General features: G+C 32.0%; 1 protein-coding gene across 1 annotated transcript; it reads left to right on the forward strand.

Moving 5' to 3' along the window:
- The first annotated feature begins 16 nt into the window (after nt 1-16).
- On the forward strand, nt 17-15651 carry Kap-alpha1 (karyopherin alpha1). Its single transcript, XM_023174627.2, has 9 exons — nt 17-141; nt 331-507; nt 562-780; nt 3956-4081; nt 4139-4233; nt 4741-4957; nt 8090-8341; nt 8402-8705; nt 14045-15651. Exons 2-9 carry the CDS (start codon nt 331-333, stop codon nt 14233-14235), a joined length of 1581 nt encoding a protein of 526 aa, XP_023030395.1. The 5' UTR covers nt 17-141; the 3' UTR covers nt 14236-15651.
- Nucleotides 15652-17106: the final 1455 nt, after the last annotated feature.

The following is a 17106-nucleotide window of genomic DNA, read 5'->3' on the forward strand; positions in this document are numbered from 1 at the left end:
GTTTTCAATGTTGTCATGAAAGTGCTGTGTCAGTTGTCAGCAGTCTACAATTAATTCTTCCTAAAAATTTTCCTTGAATGCAAGGTAAATGGTGCTATAAATTGTATCTAATAAATAATCTAATAGAATACTTCGATTAACGTGAGTACTAAACATTTATGACATTTAATTTTCATACATTAGTTTATCATATCTGTAGAATTTTTCTATATTTTTTATTTTCCATTTTCCACTATTGTTCATTGACATTAGTCATTCATCTACCCTTGCAATTTTGAAATTGAAATATACATTATACTCGCCATATGTAATTTGTTTTGTGAATTTTAGATGTCTGGTTCAGGACACAAGCACCGATATAAGAATACTGCTTTAGATAGTGTGGAACTACGAAGACGAAGAGAAGAGGAAGGTGTACAGCTGCGAAAGGCAAAACGGGATCAGCAGCTAAATAAACGACGTAATGTTAATGTTAACCAGTTACTACCCGAAGATGATCCGCTGCAAGTATGTAACCTGAGTTTTTACAAAAGTGTGTGTGATAAGTAGCATTATTTTCAGTTGGAAGGAGATATTTCATCTCCTGTGACTCCAGGGGTAACACAGGACATGGTTCAAGATTTGTACAGCAGCAATCCTGAACTACAGTTGGCAGCAACACAGAAATTTAGAAAATTACTTAGTCGAGAACCTAATCCACCTATAGATGAAGTGATACAGACAGGAATTGTGCCACGCTTTGTGGAATTTTTACAAAACACTGTCAACTGTACACTACAGGTAATCAAATATTTGTTCAGTTTCGTGTTGGGAACCAATATCTTTTGATATATTATTATCAATTTATTTCATAAATATCTTGTTTCGTTAAACTTTTACTTTTATCTTACGAAATAAAAATGAAAATCTTTACCTAAATAGTAACTATATTGAAGGAATAAAAGTAATTTGGTTGGTAAAGTTTTATATATTCATTTACAGGCTTTGAAACTATTCATCGCTGAACTATCCACACATTTTTCTCAAACAATAGTACTAGTTTTGTTTTTCTCCCTTGTAATTTTCATAACTGATTGAAAAATCGTGATAGTTTTTTTCGGGTATTGGAAAAATCAAATATTTGTTTGAAATATCAACAAGAACTACTAAAATTAACCACCAATCTTATAGAATAGAATACATTTATTCAATGGTTATATCCGAAGTGAATCATGTTCGATCAGTTGAAATGTGAGCACTTCCAGGATTTTCAAATTTTTGCTAAGCAAATGGCTTAAGACTAAAACAATAATTTGATAAAATCCTGACACTGGGTCAAGGGATCTTTACCTCAAATTAATAAGAACAAAGGCATTCGCTCTGAAGCAAAATATTTGAAATTCTGAAATTGCACATATTTTGCTTGATAGAGCTTGGTGTATGAGAGATAAACTTTGATATTATTTCCAGAAAAAGAAAATGGTAATATAAACTAAAAAAATGTATGTTTGAAATCCAAATTTTAGGATTCACATGAACTAGGAATACCTTTCACTCCAGTGTATTCAATACCTGTAAAAATCTGCAAAGGCTGCACTGAGATAAATAGTCTCCAATATAGCATAGAATGTACACATGGTAATGAAACAAACAATCTAAATTGACTGTATATCATCAGTTTTATTCATCTAATTTGCTACATAGTAATGCAGATTAGGCTAGGCGTTAGAGAAATAATAATGAAAAGATATAAAATTTTCTGTTGAAATATACATTTTGAAAAATTCATTCATGACTTTGATATATTGACAACACATTCATATTTATTTACTAACAACATTCAGATTATTGGTGGTGTTGTTTTTTTGTTTTGAAAGAAGTCTGAATTCTTGAAGAGTGTAAAAAATGTGATCCAGCAGCATTTTCAGAACCACACATAATTTGAAAAAGTGTTGAGATTTGACTCCATTTTATCCTATGGATTTTTTGAAGAAATTGAAGGTAAATTGTTTTACTTCAAAGAAATTACTGCGCCTTGTATTGCAGTCATACATATTATTTCATTTGGTTGAATGTTTTTTTTGTGTTCATGTATGTATCCCAACAGTTTATAGATATTAGGTCTCAATCTGCCTACTCCCCAGTTCGACGGTGGGTCCAAAGGCTCTGGCCTGGTATTTATGTTCCTAGTCGAGAGGGGGGTGGGGTTTGTAGTGGGAACATGAATGTGGAAATATTTGTGAATCATCTCATTGGTTGAGGCCAACACCGTAGCTTCCTTCATAAGGAGGAAACTATATTCGATAACACCATAGCTTCCTCCATATCGAAAGGAGTCTAGAAATAAAAAATGTTTGTGAAAATGTTCATCTATCACTATGAATATTATTTCTACAAGCATATGAGCATATGAAAATTTTAGTATTTCTAGCAATACTGTCGCGCACATCCATCCCAATCTTGGTAGCGGTTTTTTTTGGTAGGCGTGTTCTTGAAAACTCCAACAAAATCCACAGGAACTGTAAAACAAGAAATTTTTGATATTCAAATAACTTCATAACAATTTCTTACGTGTTCAATGATGTCATATTCCTCAGATACAAGAACACTTGTCAGTATACATATCTCAATCAAAAATATGGTTGGTTAGGCCTAATGATCGAGTTTCGTGATGTATCTCTCAGAAACTACGCAAGCAGTGGAGTATTAAAATTTTACTGGTTGATAATCAAAGTTTTCTCTAATTAATGAAAAAAGATTTCAAATATAATCATATATACTTCATTGTCTGAAGATTATTACATCATATAGATGTAGTCTCCCGTCCATTTCCACTCTCTGTGGATAATTGAGGCGAATTAAATACAAACATATTATACACATATAATCATAATGTTTATTCTTCATTGATGATACATAGCGTATACAGTGTGACCAGTGAAGTCCACAATCACATGATTTGCATTATCTGGCAAACTTGAGTTTTTTACAAAAAAAATCCAATAATGAGGTGATTTTTCAGAATATCAAAAAAAGTTATTCAGAAAAAGTTTTTCTAGATAAAATTTTAAGTCCATATTTTGTTTTTTTTTTGTGAATTGCACCACTTCTGCAAAATGAGAGTCAGCGCAATCTACTTAAAATTTCATAGTTTTGATAATGCTTCATTCCAAACACGTTTTTTGGCGCCATATTGAAAGTTTGTTTTTCTATAAAATCGAAATAGGGGTATGAAAATAGGTGATGTAAAATTTATTTGTTGAAGGTAACATCATAAAATATAAATTTTTGAAAAGGTAGTTTATGCCTGAAAGAAATACATTTGAATATTACGAAAACAGTTCAAGTGAATGAAGCGGGAATAGTTGTCATTGATTAAAAAAGTGGAATTGTGAATGTGTTTAATTTTTATACATATTATGATTTTTGTTATTAGAAAATGTTACTCTATCCAGTGTATGGAATAAAGCATTGGAAAAACAAAGGAATTTTATGTATATTGTGCTGAGTCTTATTTTGCGATACTGGGGTAATTTACAAAAAAAGAGAGATGATCAAAATTATCTTATGCTAGTGAAACTTGTTATTTGGACTGAAAATTGTATTTAGGAAAAATTTCTCAAATAGTTTCATTCAATATTTTGAGATATAACCCCACATTGGTATTTTTTTCGTGAAAAAAATTAAATTTCACAGAAAATAAATATGAATCACGTCACATAAATTTTTCATCTCAATCGAAGCAGTGATTGATGCCAAAGTCAAATTGAGTCTACTTTATACGGTAATATCTCAATTTAATCAAAATAAGAGTCATTTGAATCAGCGCACTTTTGCCAACTTAACACAAGTCAATTAATTCCGTCGGCATAAAAATTGTGTGCATTACTAGACTTTGCCAATAAGATGTTCAGATCTTGGTTAATAAAGCATATTTTGATTTTATTTGATTTACAACCGTCTATGTATTTTATAGTTTGAAGCTGCATGGGCCCTCACAAACATAGCGTCTGGTACTTCTCAACAAACTAGGATGGTTATCGATGCAGGAGCTGTACCCATATTTGTGGCACTTTTAGGTAGCACTTATGAAGATGTTCAGGTAATTCATCTAAAAAAATCCAGTTTGTAAATTCTTTGAAACTTGTTTATTTTTCAGGAACAAGCTGTTTGGGCACTCGGAAATATAGCTGGTGATTCTCCAGAATGTCGAGACCATGTTTTAGATTCTGGGATATTGGTTCCTCTCTTACAGTAAGCAATGAAAATTTTTCAGCTTATTTGCCTTAGGAAAGTTGAACAATTACTTGGTTCAATTTGTTGCTTTTCGAATGGGGATGACAAATCATTTCAACCTATATAGTACACGCAACGCTAATTGTATACGTTTGCCATTCTCTCGCTTATCACTGGGACAGAATTCATTTATGTATCAGGAAATTATTTGCTATAATCCCACAGTCACACTAATGGGTGAAATTGAGAGCTTTAAATTATTTAAATCAAAATTGTTTGATCTTTTATGTTCAAATGCCTTTTATTCAATGGACGAGTTCTTAGCATTCTGTTCATAGTATATATAAATTGGTATAGGGTAGCTTATGCTTTTATTTTTATACTAATTGTATTTGTTGTATGTCTGACTAGTCCGATAAGTTTTAGGGAGACAAGTTTATATGCTGTATCTTGTAAAACTTCAGTGATGATTAAACATATCTATCTATCTATCTACTTGTTTTTTAATGTTGATTCTCTTTACAGATTACTTAGTAAATCTACTCGTTTGACAATGACAAGAAACGCTGTATGGGCTCTTTCAAATTTGTGCAGGGGTAAAAACCCACCACCCGATTTTACGAAGGTTGCTCCATGTCTGCCGATACTTGCCAGACTTTTGTTCCACACTGATCCTGATGTTTTATCAGACACTTGTTGGTCTCTCAGCTATTTGTCCGATGGACCTAATGAAAAAATTCAGGTAATAAAAATATTTTTCAGGAAAATAGTTTAAAATTTTTCAACTCTTTTTTTATTACATAACACATTCTTCAACACATGTACTAGAAATATGAAAATGAAATATTGTTTACTGCTGGTGGTTGAGGCCCTATTATAGTCTGGACTAACTCTACCAAGGCTCTATCGAGTAATTGGGGCACGTAGTAGTATCTTTATGTACACAAGTTATTAAAATCAACATGAAATGTATTGGATATTTACATTTACTCCATATTCATAAATTCATGTACTTATATTTGTATCTGTTCAGCCGGACTTAATATTGTTCTGTCCATATTCACTGCTCTGGTTTCCGAGCATTATTCAATAGCTTGTATTTGTTAATTTAATGACCCATATACACGTTTTGGCTTACTATTCTTTGCCAACGAGCTGTTCAAATCTTGGGTAATAAAGCATATTTTTATTTGATAAATGTCTGTCGGATATAGTTCAATATCCAGCGTGGTATTAGCCGGGGAAGTAGTTGTTTTCCGACAGACGTTTACCAGAGCCTAATGTGTAGGTAGTTGGAAGAGATTAATGTTTTGAAATATTTATTTTCTTATACGTATGTATCTCTCCTTGATAGTTTTCATTTTTGATTTTGCACTAGAAAAGTACAATATTTTCATTATGCAATTAAATCAATTGATATAGACGTTTTTGACATAACATACAAAGATTTTGGAAAATCTGTCCTCTTTTATAACTAATCTGCCATGAGCAAATTTGAGCTGGACAAGAGTAAACTTTTTTCTACTACTTGGAAGTTGCCTGACTTGTCCATTTCTCCCAAGTTTCCAGGAAATACGCAGCCTCGTGGGCTTATTGCATTTTTTCCCAAACTTTTTTTTATTTATTCACCTACTTATCTAAGGGGCAGCACCTAATATACAAACATGTTTTTACAAAGGTGTACATAAATACTTATAACTAAGATCAATATTAAAATTAAACCTAAAAAAATATACCCAAAAAAATTAAAACTGAGATTAAACCCAAGGACTATAACTGAGTCCATATACACATCTATGTATTGTTTTTTAGAAGTGATAGCAAACTTCACCTCACAATTGAGGTGAGGTCCCTTTAAACATTCCCACATCGTTGCTTGTTGATGACAGTGCTAAATATTTTAAGATCTTTTGCAAACAGCAGAAATTTTGAATGTTCGATTATTTCTTCAATATCATTGATGAAAGTATTTAACAAGAAGGGGCCTAAGTGGCTTCCTTGTGGCAATCCTGATGTGACGTAAATCTTCTCAGATATGAAACTCTTGACTTTTACATATTGATTTCTATCTCGAAGATAGCTTGCAAACCAGTTCAATGAATCTATCGCTTCAAATTTCCTAAGCAATACTTCATGATTAACTGTGTCGAATGTCTTGGAAAAGTCTGTGTAATTTACATCCACTTGGTACTTTTGTTCCAAGGCATTCAACACAAATTGGGTTAACGTTAGCAAATTTGTAGTTGTTAATTCATCCAGGCAAAAACCGTGCTGCACTTGTAATCAATCAATCAATCAAAATATGCTTTATTATCAAAGCATATTGACAAAGCCTGTATAAATAAAATAAATTAAATTAAATTATATGAATAACATTTAGATAATTATTTACTTAGTATACTACTTTATAAAATTGAATTGTTAAAAAGCAATCAGTCACTCATTCAAAATTTAAAATATAACAAATAATAGTAGGTATATAATATCAAAATGTAAAGTTTTGGTATATTTATTATTAGTCTATTATATCCGCATAATATTCTTCCAAACTATAATAGGTTCTATCGGAAAGAACGCTTTTTACAGCTTTTCTGAAGCCAGTGTTGGACTGTATATTTTTGATATAATTTGGAAGGTGGTTGTACATCTTGCAGCCGTTATATATAATGGAGTCCTTAACTAGAGTGGAATATGGTAAAGGTAGTTTGATATGGTCACTTTGGCGGGTGGCATATCTACTATCTGTAATGAAATTTTGTTTATGTTTATAAATGAGACACACTGTTTCAAGTATAAATATATGCACTATCGTGAGAAGGTTATGTTGCTTGAAGTGAACTCTACACGAATCGCGAAATTTTAATTTACAGAGGTATCTCAGGGCTCTTTTTTGTAAAACAAAAACACTTTGAAGAACATTTCCACTGCTTACTCCCCAGAATGGGATACCATATCGCAAATGTGACTCTATCAAGGAGTAGTATACTGACTTTGCGATTGTGTAACCTAGTTCGTTTGCAGCAATTTTTACAGCGTAACAACCAGAGGACAATTTTTCATTCAGGTTTTTGACATGTTCATTAAATTTGAGACCATTGTCAATGTATAGTCCTAAAAATTTAGAAAACACACTGTTTTCAATGATCTGGTGGTTGTATAATAACTTGGTTCAGTGGATTTTTTATTTGATCGCAGATCAAACTCTCTAATAATTTTGAGATTGCACTAAGAATTGTGATTGGTCTATAATTTTGTATATTTGCCTTATCCCCTGATTTACCAAGAACGTGGAAATTGTCCTAAATTCAGTGATGCAGTAAATAGTAAAAACAAAGGTTTTGCCAAGCTAGATCTACATTTCTTTAATAATAAAGGAGCTATTCCGTCAGGTCTAGGACCTTTTTTGGGGTCTAATTAGTATAGTTTATGACAGCGATTCTTAACAATCTCGTTCGTTGTACTAGTTTTTGTAGGTAGAATTCCCTTGCTGGATGTACATCATATACTTCTAGACATAGTTTGGGTCGTCTCCTGTGATCGAGTGCCTCACATTTTCATTAAATATGACGAGCTGAGCTGTCTATCCCTTTTTTTGCATTCCCTGTAACTAATGTCTTCATTGTACAACCCTATTTTAATGAGGTGTCCTCTCAAACGACAGTGTCCAGTGAGTAGCCCTGTAATTGATCTGAACCGATTCCTAGTTGAAAGAAGAAATCAAAATACAGCAGTTTGTTTCGACTCTTAACAGATTTTTCGATATAAAGTTTACATATGAAATTGAAAACAACGAGGAGTTACCTACCATTCTCAGATGTCTTTGTGATTAATTTTGTTGTATCAAGTTTGAAATTAAGTTTTTTTTTTATATCAGGCCGTAGTAGATGCTGGCGTATGTAGAAGATTAGTGGAGCTCTTGATGGCACAACCTCCCAATGTTGTTTCCGCCGCTCTAAGGGCAGTTGGTAATATTGTTACTGGCGATGATGTTCAAACCCAGGTCGTACTGAACTGTTCCGCTCTACCCTGTCTCCATCATTTACTGTCGTCTCAAAAGGAATCAGTTAGGAAAGAAGCTTGTTGGACCATCAGTAATATCACTGCCGGAAACCGTCAACAAATACAGGTTGGTATAAACAATTTGGTTAATGATATCATATCACTTTGTTTGAAAATTATTCTTCAGGCTGTGATCGAAGCAAATATCTTTCCGGTTCTGATCGAAATTCTAAGCAAGGCTGAGTTCAAGACTCGTAAAGAAGCAGCCTGGGCAATTACGAATGCGACAAGTGGCGGTACGCCTGATCAAATCCGCTATCTAGTGAGCCAAAATTGCATTGGGCCGTTATGCGATTTACTCACTGTTATGGATGCCAAGATTGTTCATGTGGCACTCAATGGCTTGGAAAATATTTTGCGATTGGGGGAACAGGATGCCAAAGCACAAAATGGTACAAATCCTTATGCTGTGCTCATTGAAGAATGTTATGGTGAGTGAATTTATGATTTGTGTCATTTAATTATTTCAGATTTCTACTGTACTGAAGAAAATCAGCGCAATATTTTCAGCATGCTGCAAGTCACAGGGATTTTCTAAAACTGATACTCCTATGCCAGGCAAGTGAGTGATTTTAAACTCACATTGAGACATGAATGGGAGGTTAGGTTAGATTACGGCAGATGGATATTGATATTCATTGAATTACTTTCCCTAATAAAAATATATGATGAAATTGGCCAATCCTTGATGAAAATTTAACACTGAATCGTGAGATTTTCACTAAACAGTTTACAGAACCACCTCTTCATCCTTTTCTTTGGAAGTTACTCACATTTTTTGTATAATGATGTAAAAGTGGCAAGCCAAAAAACTTTTTTCCAAAAAAAGATCCGAGCAGTGGTATCTTGTACATATTTTAGATGAAAGTTAAAATAGACTGAGTGATCATCAGCGAATAAATTTATATAATGATGATTCTATATTGAGAATGAAGTGGGTCCAAGAACTGAACCTTGAGAAATACTGATTCACCCTCCCAGATACTAAAATATTTAAGAGATCAAAAGGCTCATCAATGTAGAAACTTTTATTTCAAATTTAACTCGGTTATTCTATTTGAGTGTAAACCACCTCTCTGAATAGTATTCACAATCAGCCTTACTCAAGGTGCTTGTCTAATTTGGCTTGACAGAAGGAGTAACTTTTTATTTCCATAAATATTTTAAGTTTTCAACCTTCTCTTAAGTGACTTATCCGTGAAATTATTTTCTTCTACATTTCAGTGTCGTTAGTTGAATAATATTGTTTAACCACTGAGTATCATTATCTATGAGCAGTGTCTGCCTGGACGAAAGATATCAAATTGTAGATCTAGGAAACACCAAAAGTGAAAAAAGAAAAATATTAAGAGGAGTGCCACAATGGTCAATATTGGGGCCACTTGTGTTTCTAATATATATCAACGACATACCTCACGTGATGAACTCGTCAGGCATAGAAACTATATTGTATGCAGATGATGCAACCTTGGGCAAAAAAATATATAAAATAGATGATCCTCATATGATCCATACTGACATATTAGAGAAAGCTCGATCATGGTTCACACCAAATGACTTGATTCTCAATGAACAAAAAACAGAAAGTCTAACTTTTGAAACAATTTGCTTAAATCGAGATAACAAAAATTCTACCAAATTTTTGGGGTTACAAATAGATTCCAACCTGAAATGGATAGACTACATAAATAACATGTGTAGTAAACTTAGTAAGACGGTTTTTGCTATCAGAAGAATCAAAAAAATAGTAAATCAAAGTGCGGCACTTGCAACATATCATTCTCTTTTTCATTCAGTCCTTAGGTATGGTATAATAATTGGAATAATGCATCAAAGGTACATCTTAATAGAATATTTGTCATTCAAAAATCTGCAGTAAGAAGCATAATCTCTGCCAATTATGATGAAAAGTGTCGACCAATATTGGTAAAACTTAAAATAATGACCCTATATTCAGTTATTGTCTATGAAAATCCGCTTCTTGTTCAACAAAACTTGTTGAATGAAGTTGCTCACAAGGATATACACCAACATGATACAAGAAATAAATCAAACCTTGTTCCTACAGCTAATAGGTTGAAAAGAACAGATAATATAGGAATTGAGCTATACAATGCCTTATCTCCCGAATTTCGTAACTTGCCATTTAAAAGATTCAAAAACTTGAAGAAAATATTAACCAAACATCCTTTATATGAAATTGATCAATTTTTCGAAGTTATCCAAGAAGAAAGAAACACTTTTGTGGTCACCTCCCGAACTTACTCAACTTTGAATATATATAATACGTTAGCTATGTGTTTATAATTTGTAAAAGCTCATGGCTTTATATTTTAGTCAAGTCTTATAAGATTGGAATTTCATCTTGTTAACTTGTATTTTTTTTTTGTAAATCTAATTTATCTACAAGCATTTTTTTAAAACTATATTGACAAATCTTACCCTCTCAAACCTATTGTAGAAATTGTATTGACGTGTCTAAAAACTGTGTGTTTCTTGAGACTAATAAATATTATTATTATTATAGACTTATTGACTGGTATCAAGAGATTGGACATGTGAAATAAAAACTTCGTATTTCTTTGCCGCAAATAAAGTAAAATTTAATTGGTGGATGCTAGTTCAGCCTCCCAAACAAAAATTTTGATTATTTTGGTGTGTGATTATGACAGATCAACCTTTGTCATGGTCCACACATATTCAAAATCAGAGGGAGAGAATATTACCATTAAAAACTCCAATATTTGATTTCTGTTTGGGGCACTGCCATAAAATACACATGAAATCCTCGAAAACATTACGAAATAAAGAGGTAATTTGGAATTACTAAAGTAATTATTATTCGAAAACAGGAAAATAATGTGGGCACTTCAAGTGTTTGTTGAACAACATTTTAGTGTTTCAAGTGATGGGCTGATAAAATGTGGAAAGTTATTTATGTATTTGCTAACATATTATATTGGGTTATTCAGCTATTGTTGCCTTGATTATTGAGTGGTATCGATATTCAACATGTGAAATAAAAACTTACTATTATTTTGCCACACATAAAGTAATATAAAAAGTGAAAACTTGATAGATTAAGTACCTATCACGAAAGCTATAATCATTAAACTTCGAATTGTGAATCACAATACATGCCATTTGAATAGAAATACTTATAAACTGTCATCAATATTATTTTCCTCGGTTCATATAAGTAACTTTATGATATTATAGAGATAATGAGATATTGACATCTTTCAGTTAGGAGCTAAACCTAATTGTTGGTAAAATAAAATTAGGTAAATTATCATTTGGGCAGAATTTTTTCAAGAAAAGTAACCGGGTACTTTCTCTTGAACATTGGACTATTTTTCATGATATTCCAAAGAAATTTTGATTTGTTTCTTGTTTTCTTTGACAAAAAATATATTCTGCATAGTCTCATTACCTGAAACTTCATAGTTGAAGAACCAAGTGAAGTATTTTTTATTGAAAGTGTTCTCACAATGAATGGTGCTAAAACTGACAAAAACTGAAGGAACGTGTCATAGCATTAATTTTGAAAAACAAGAGCGTAAAGTGTTTTCTTTCATAAAAATAGCAAATTGATAAAATTATCCTAAAAGATGAAAACAGGACAGGGTTTAAAGTGGATTATTGTCAGATCATTTGCAAACAAAATTGCATTATATTTTTTACCAGCAAAGAAAATGCAGGTGTTTATACTAATTAACTTTAATCCTTGTCAAGCTATTACCTGTTTTAATCGTTCAGGAATGAATTGTCAATTCAGTATATCTCTGAAAAATAACAGAAAAATAACGTGTTAAAAAAATGACTTTGAGGTTGAACTATAGAAAAATAATGCTGTAATATCCCCTAATGAATAGGGTTGGCAGCTGTTTTCTAAAAAATTCTCTTCAGAAACATACATTCTTCAAATAATCAATTGAAGTATAACTTATAGATCTACGATTTCTCTGAAATGCATCAAAAAAGACCTTAACGCAGGTACCTTACTTATTAAGTAAATATCTGATGTTCAATTGTTAACAATAAAAATAATGTAATAAAATAATTATGTCCCCGTTAATAAGACAAAAATTTGAAAAAAACAGTCAAAATATCAACTGTTTCTGAGGACTTCCGAAGATTTGCCGAAGTAGCCCTTATTCAGGCAGACTGTGACGTCATCACACCAGCTAGGTTGCCTCTCAGCTCGCCATACAAGGCAAACAGATCACCCAATCAACCAGAGTACACCTAATTCTCACGTGGTGTCCTGTCACCAATCGGAGTGTACACGTCATTGGGGAATTAAAAAAGATCGGAGAGTTGAACGCTTGTCATCGGCGTGATAGGCTATGTCCTTAGACTCGACACCAACGTGAGATATTGGAAGTAATTGTGAAATAATGATGGTAATAATCTGATGTCATCGGTTTGTACCTCGAGATCTAGAATTGGTCCTCGAATTGGGTCCTCAATTTAGTCATTAATTCGAATTGGTTCAAACTGGTTTCAGTTGCTGAAGCCACTAATATTTGAAATCTTTTAATTCATTATATTTGTTATTTATTAATAATTGATCAATCTAATTTTATAAGCCAAATCAATTAATTTTGATATGTTAGGAATCAAGGAGATGGGTCGGTAATTACTGATATTTTTGTTACCCTTTTTATAAAAATCAGTGTAACTATACCTCTCAGTGATCACTCTTTTTCAGAAATTCGGTCTGTAACTGGTTTACCGAAACTTAGTTTACGCAGAGATCATATAGATATTATATTCCTTCATAAATTGCTTAATTTTAGAATTAATTGTTCAACTCTTCTTGCCCAAGTAAATCTTCATGTTCCCTCTAGAAAAACACGAAATAATCTAACCTTTGCAATAGATTACCATAGATGTAACTATGGAATGCATTCTCCTTTATCAAGAATAGTCACATACGGGAATAATACAAAATTCGATCTCTTTCATATTTCCGAGGATATTCTTAGAAATAAGTTAAGATATACTTATTCTTAAATTGCTAGTATCTGTCATTTACTTTTATTCTCGCTTCATTTCAATTCTCTACTATAACTGTTTAAATTGTTATTAATTATAATTAAATTAGATAAGATTAGTTTTAACAATCTGATATTTGTACAACTTATATTAAATGGGAGTTACCCGTGAATAAATAAATAAATAAATAAACTCTGGGAAATTTAGGAAAAACCCTTCTTCAAAACAGGAACAAGAATAGTGGTTTGCAGATATCTCCGACATTGTCCCGCGCACAATCCAGACAGCTCTTTTTCATAAAATGAAAACAGTTTGCAGCATGTCTGTGCTACATATTCCTCACATGGCAATGCCATATCTAATATGTGATCTACAAAGGCAAAGTAGGCATAACTTGCAAATAGTGTACCTAACTCTCTTGATCCCGACTTGATAATGCAAGTTTTTTATTCAGATTATTTACAGGCTCCTCCAGTTTAAGTTCAGTATCTATGTGAAATCCAAACTAGAGGTCAATTTTACCTCGAGGATGTTGTCATTTGGATTAACCTGGAAAAGTTTGTATTTCATAGTGAAGAAATGGATGTTTTTAAAGTTTAATGAAAGCTTATTTGCTCTTTGTCTTGTCCATGACTTCAGATATTCTCTCTTCCACAGCAACATGTTGGTCTGAGAAATTTCATTGCTGTTGAGTATTGTTCCAAATGATATCTTGGCACTAAACAGCCACCCTATATATTTGTAATTATACTGAATCAATTTTTTGCAGGCCTAGATAAAATAGAATTCTTGCAGTCCCACGAGAATATGGAGATATATCAAAAAGCATTTGATATAATAGAACACTTTTTCGGAACCGAGGAAGAGGACGCCACCGTCGCCCCAACAATAGATGCCGATCATCAACAATATCAGTTCAGTGCGGATCAGTCAGTACCGATGGGAGGTTTTCAATTTTAAACATTTAAGACAGATTGAGAAAAGTGCCCATAGTGACGGTGATAACGACGAGACATTTGGAAAACTTTTTAAATCATTTTAAAGGAACTCATTTTCTTTAAACAATACAGGGTGATGAGAAGAGAGATGATTTTGTTAGTGTTTCAGTTTTTTCATTCTCAATCTTCTGTCTATATATTTGTTTTAACAAGTAGGATCACAAACTTTACTGACAACTTGACTTTTTTTAGAGTTAATTAGTTTAATAGTTCTTACAATATATTCATCAGTTGAACTGTCCTTAATATGTTGAATAGATTATGATTATTCAGTAATATCTGAGCTAAGAGAATTTTAGTTCTTGTTGTCACCCTGTTTACTAAAATAATTTTTTTTTTGAAACTAGTGTACAGAATCTTATACATGTGTACTTCTGTCTCCAATAATTTTGTTTTATACATGTTCAATTGTGCAATGCTTATTGTAAATTTTTAACAATGTTAGAAATGAATATTTTTTGCCAGATATAAAATAGAATTGAATGGTTCCAAAAAAAGTAGTTTTTCTAAAAATAATTGGTGAATATGAAGTCACGTTTATTTTACTAATAAATTTATTTTTAAATACCGCCGTTGATACTTTTTGATTGCATATGAGAGTAGACCTAAAGTATTTTTCTAGTTTGTAGGCTACACACTTTACCCACTTCTTTATAATGAAATAGTATTATAATAAAAACAAACCTTTTATAATATTGAATTTAAAAAAAAATATGACATATGTGAGAGCAAGAAAATGTAGAAAAAAATAATGATGTTGACCTATCTTCAAAAACTAATTACATAAATATTCAATAGGCTTTTTATTATTACAAGTTCATAGAGCTGTGCTTTGGATTTGTTATTACTCTTATTGTCAAATTTAGTTCTAACGAAATTCTTGAAGCCAGTGGTCATACAACTTCAAGTCTAAAAATTGTTGGATAATAGAATGGAAAATGAATCACTTTTGAAACTTCAACAAAAAACCGTAATATTATTGACACAGATTTAAAAAATCTAATTTTATCCAAGAAATACTTGGAAAAAATTTAGTTGAGCCAATGTAGGCCCACCATAACACAAGCAGATTTTAACTGCTATCGAAAAGTGTCCCATTCTGACTGTCATGTGGAAAAAGCTATTTCAAAATGAATAGTGCCAAACAACAGGTTTTTTTATGCTGAGTGAAGTTAATCTAAGTAGCTATTGATTGAAAAGGTTAAGTAAAAATATTCATAAACTGGTATCTGTTGATTGTTATCAATTGCCTTAGCTTTATCCACAGCTTTTTTTTGTCGTGTAATAAGATTTGTATACATGTATAAAATTCAAGAGTTTATTGTTCATATAGTTTGTATTATATTAAACTAGCTTTAAATAAATTTTGTTCCTTTCATATCTCTTTCTGGTTATTTTTAGGATTCACTTAGATACCTTTTATTATTCAGTGAAGTTGTGGGCTCCTGCATATGCTGCTTATTGAAAATTGCAAAACTATTGAATAATGTCTTATCACATCAAATTATGCTCATGTATAACTAAAATTTAAAAAAAGGTATAATAAAATTATATAAAATTTGAACAGGAACTGACAGCCTTTTTTGTATATTTTTTTTTATTGGGAAGTACCACAGAGAGAGAAAAGGGATAGTTTTCAACACAATTCTGATACAAGGTCACAAACAAAAAGGAAGTTCATCAACCAAGTATGACCATATATATTACGAGTAGTGTTGTCGATGGAAATTGCACAAAATACTCCAAAAATTTAGACAAAATACTTTTATTTTACTCGCAAACTAATGAAAATCCTGGCACAGTTTATTATGGTCCAGTGACCTTAAAAAAATTATGTGAGGTGATGCAAGTGATAATCTGTCTGTTTAAAATCTGTTCTGTTTTTTCATTAATCAGCTGTCGCATCTCTACGAACCCTCAGAAGTGGAAACTTGGGCGAGCTAAGGATTAACGAGGTATTACCTTTTGACGTGTGATTCCTAACACGGGTTGGATGATATCAAGTGAAAATCGATCGTTCAGACTAGGGCTTGAACCACCAATCAACACGACAGTCAATTCGAGTGAGTGAACAAAGCACCCACGTCGAACCGCCTGGCTACCGACCGAATGTATACTTATATTGTATCGAATGATAACATAATATCAAAAAAGAATATATGCCTACTGTGAATAAGTGATTCTGGTATAAACTACCAGAAATTATTGTACATCATATTAAAAGATAACTAATGATTTGGATACAAGTGAGTACTTGTGATGTACTGTTTGGAACCTTTGATGTAATGAATATTACTGGAGTTTTATTCCAACACCAAACCGTTATTTTAACACTTCGACACGTATTTTGATCATAAAGTGATCATCTTCAAGAGGAAGATTAAACTCACTCTTCTTGAAGATGATCACTTGGTGATCGAAACATATATTAAGGTGTTAAAATAACGGTTTGGTGTTGGGATAAAACTTCAGTAATATTCGTTTATAAGTGAGTACTTGTAAATCACAAATAATAAAATGAATCTAACTAATGGAAGCAATCAGGTTCTTAGTTTTCATATAAGTGAGAGGTAGGTGTGATGTTGATCAAATTAAAATAACAAAAAACATAAATATCGTTCCCACCTGGAATATCTCAAAATCTGAAGATTTGAGAAACAATTACCATCACATCAATAATTGAAGTGGACAACTTTCTGGTAATAACTGTTTTCCTCCGTTTTATAGTTTGCCCCCAGAAGTTACTTTATTGAAATTTTTGAATGGAAAGGGGTATCTGATTGCTTATTTGAAATGATCTTGAACATAAACCTCATACCATCTAAGCATAACA

This window comes from Leptinotarsa decemlineata, unplaced genomic scaffold, assembly GCF_025532065.1.
Source record: "Leptinotarsa decemlineata unplaced genomic scaffold, Ldec_3_MD MMD2_tig00026328_RagTag_RagTag, whole genome shotgun sequence".
Lineage (NCBI taxonomy): Eukaryota > Metazoa > Arthropoda > Insecta > Coleoptera > Chrysomelidae > Leptinotarsa > Leptinotarsa decemlineata.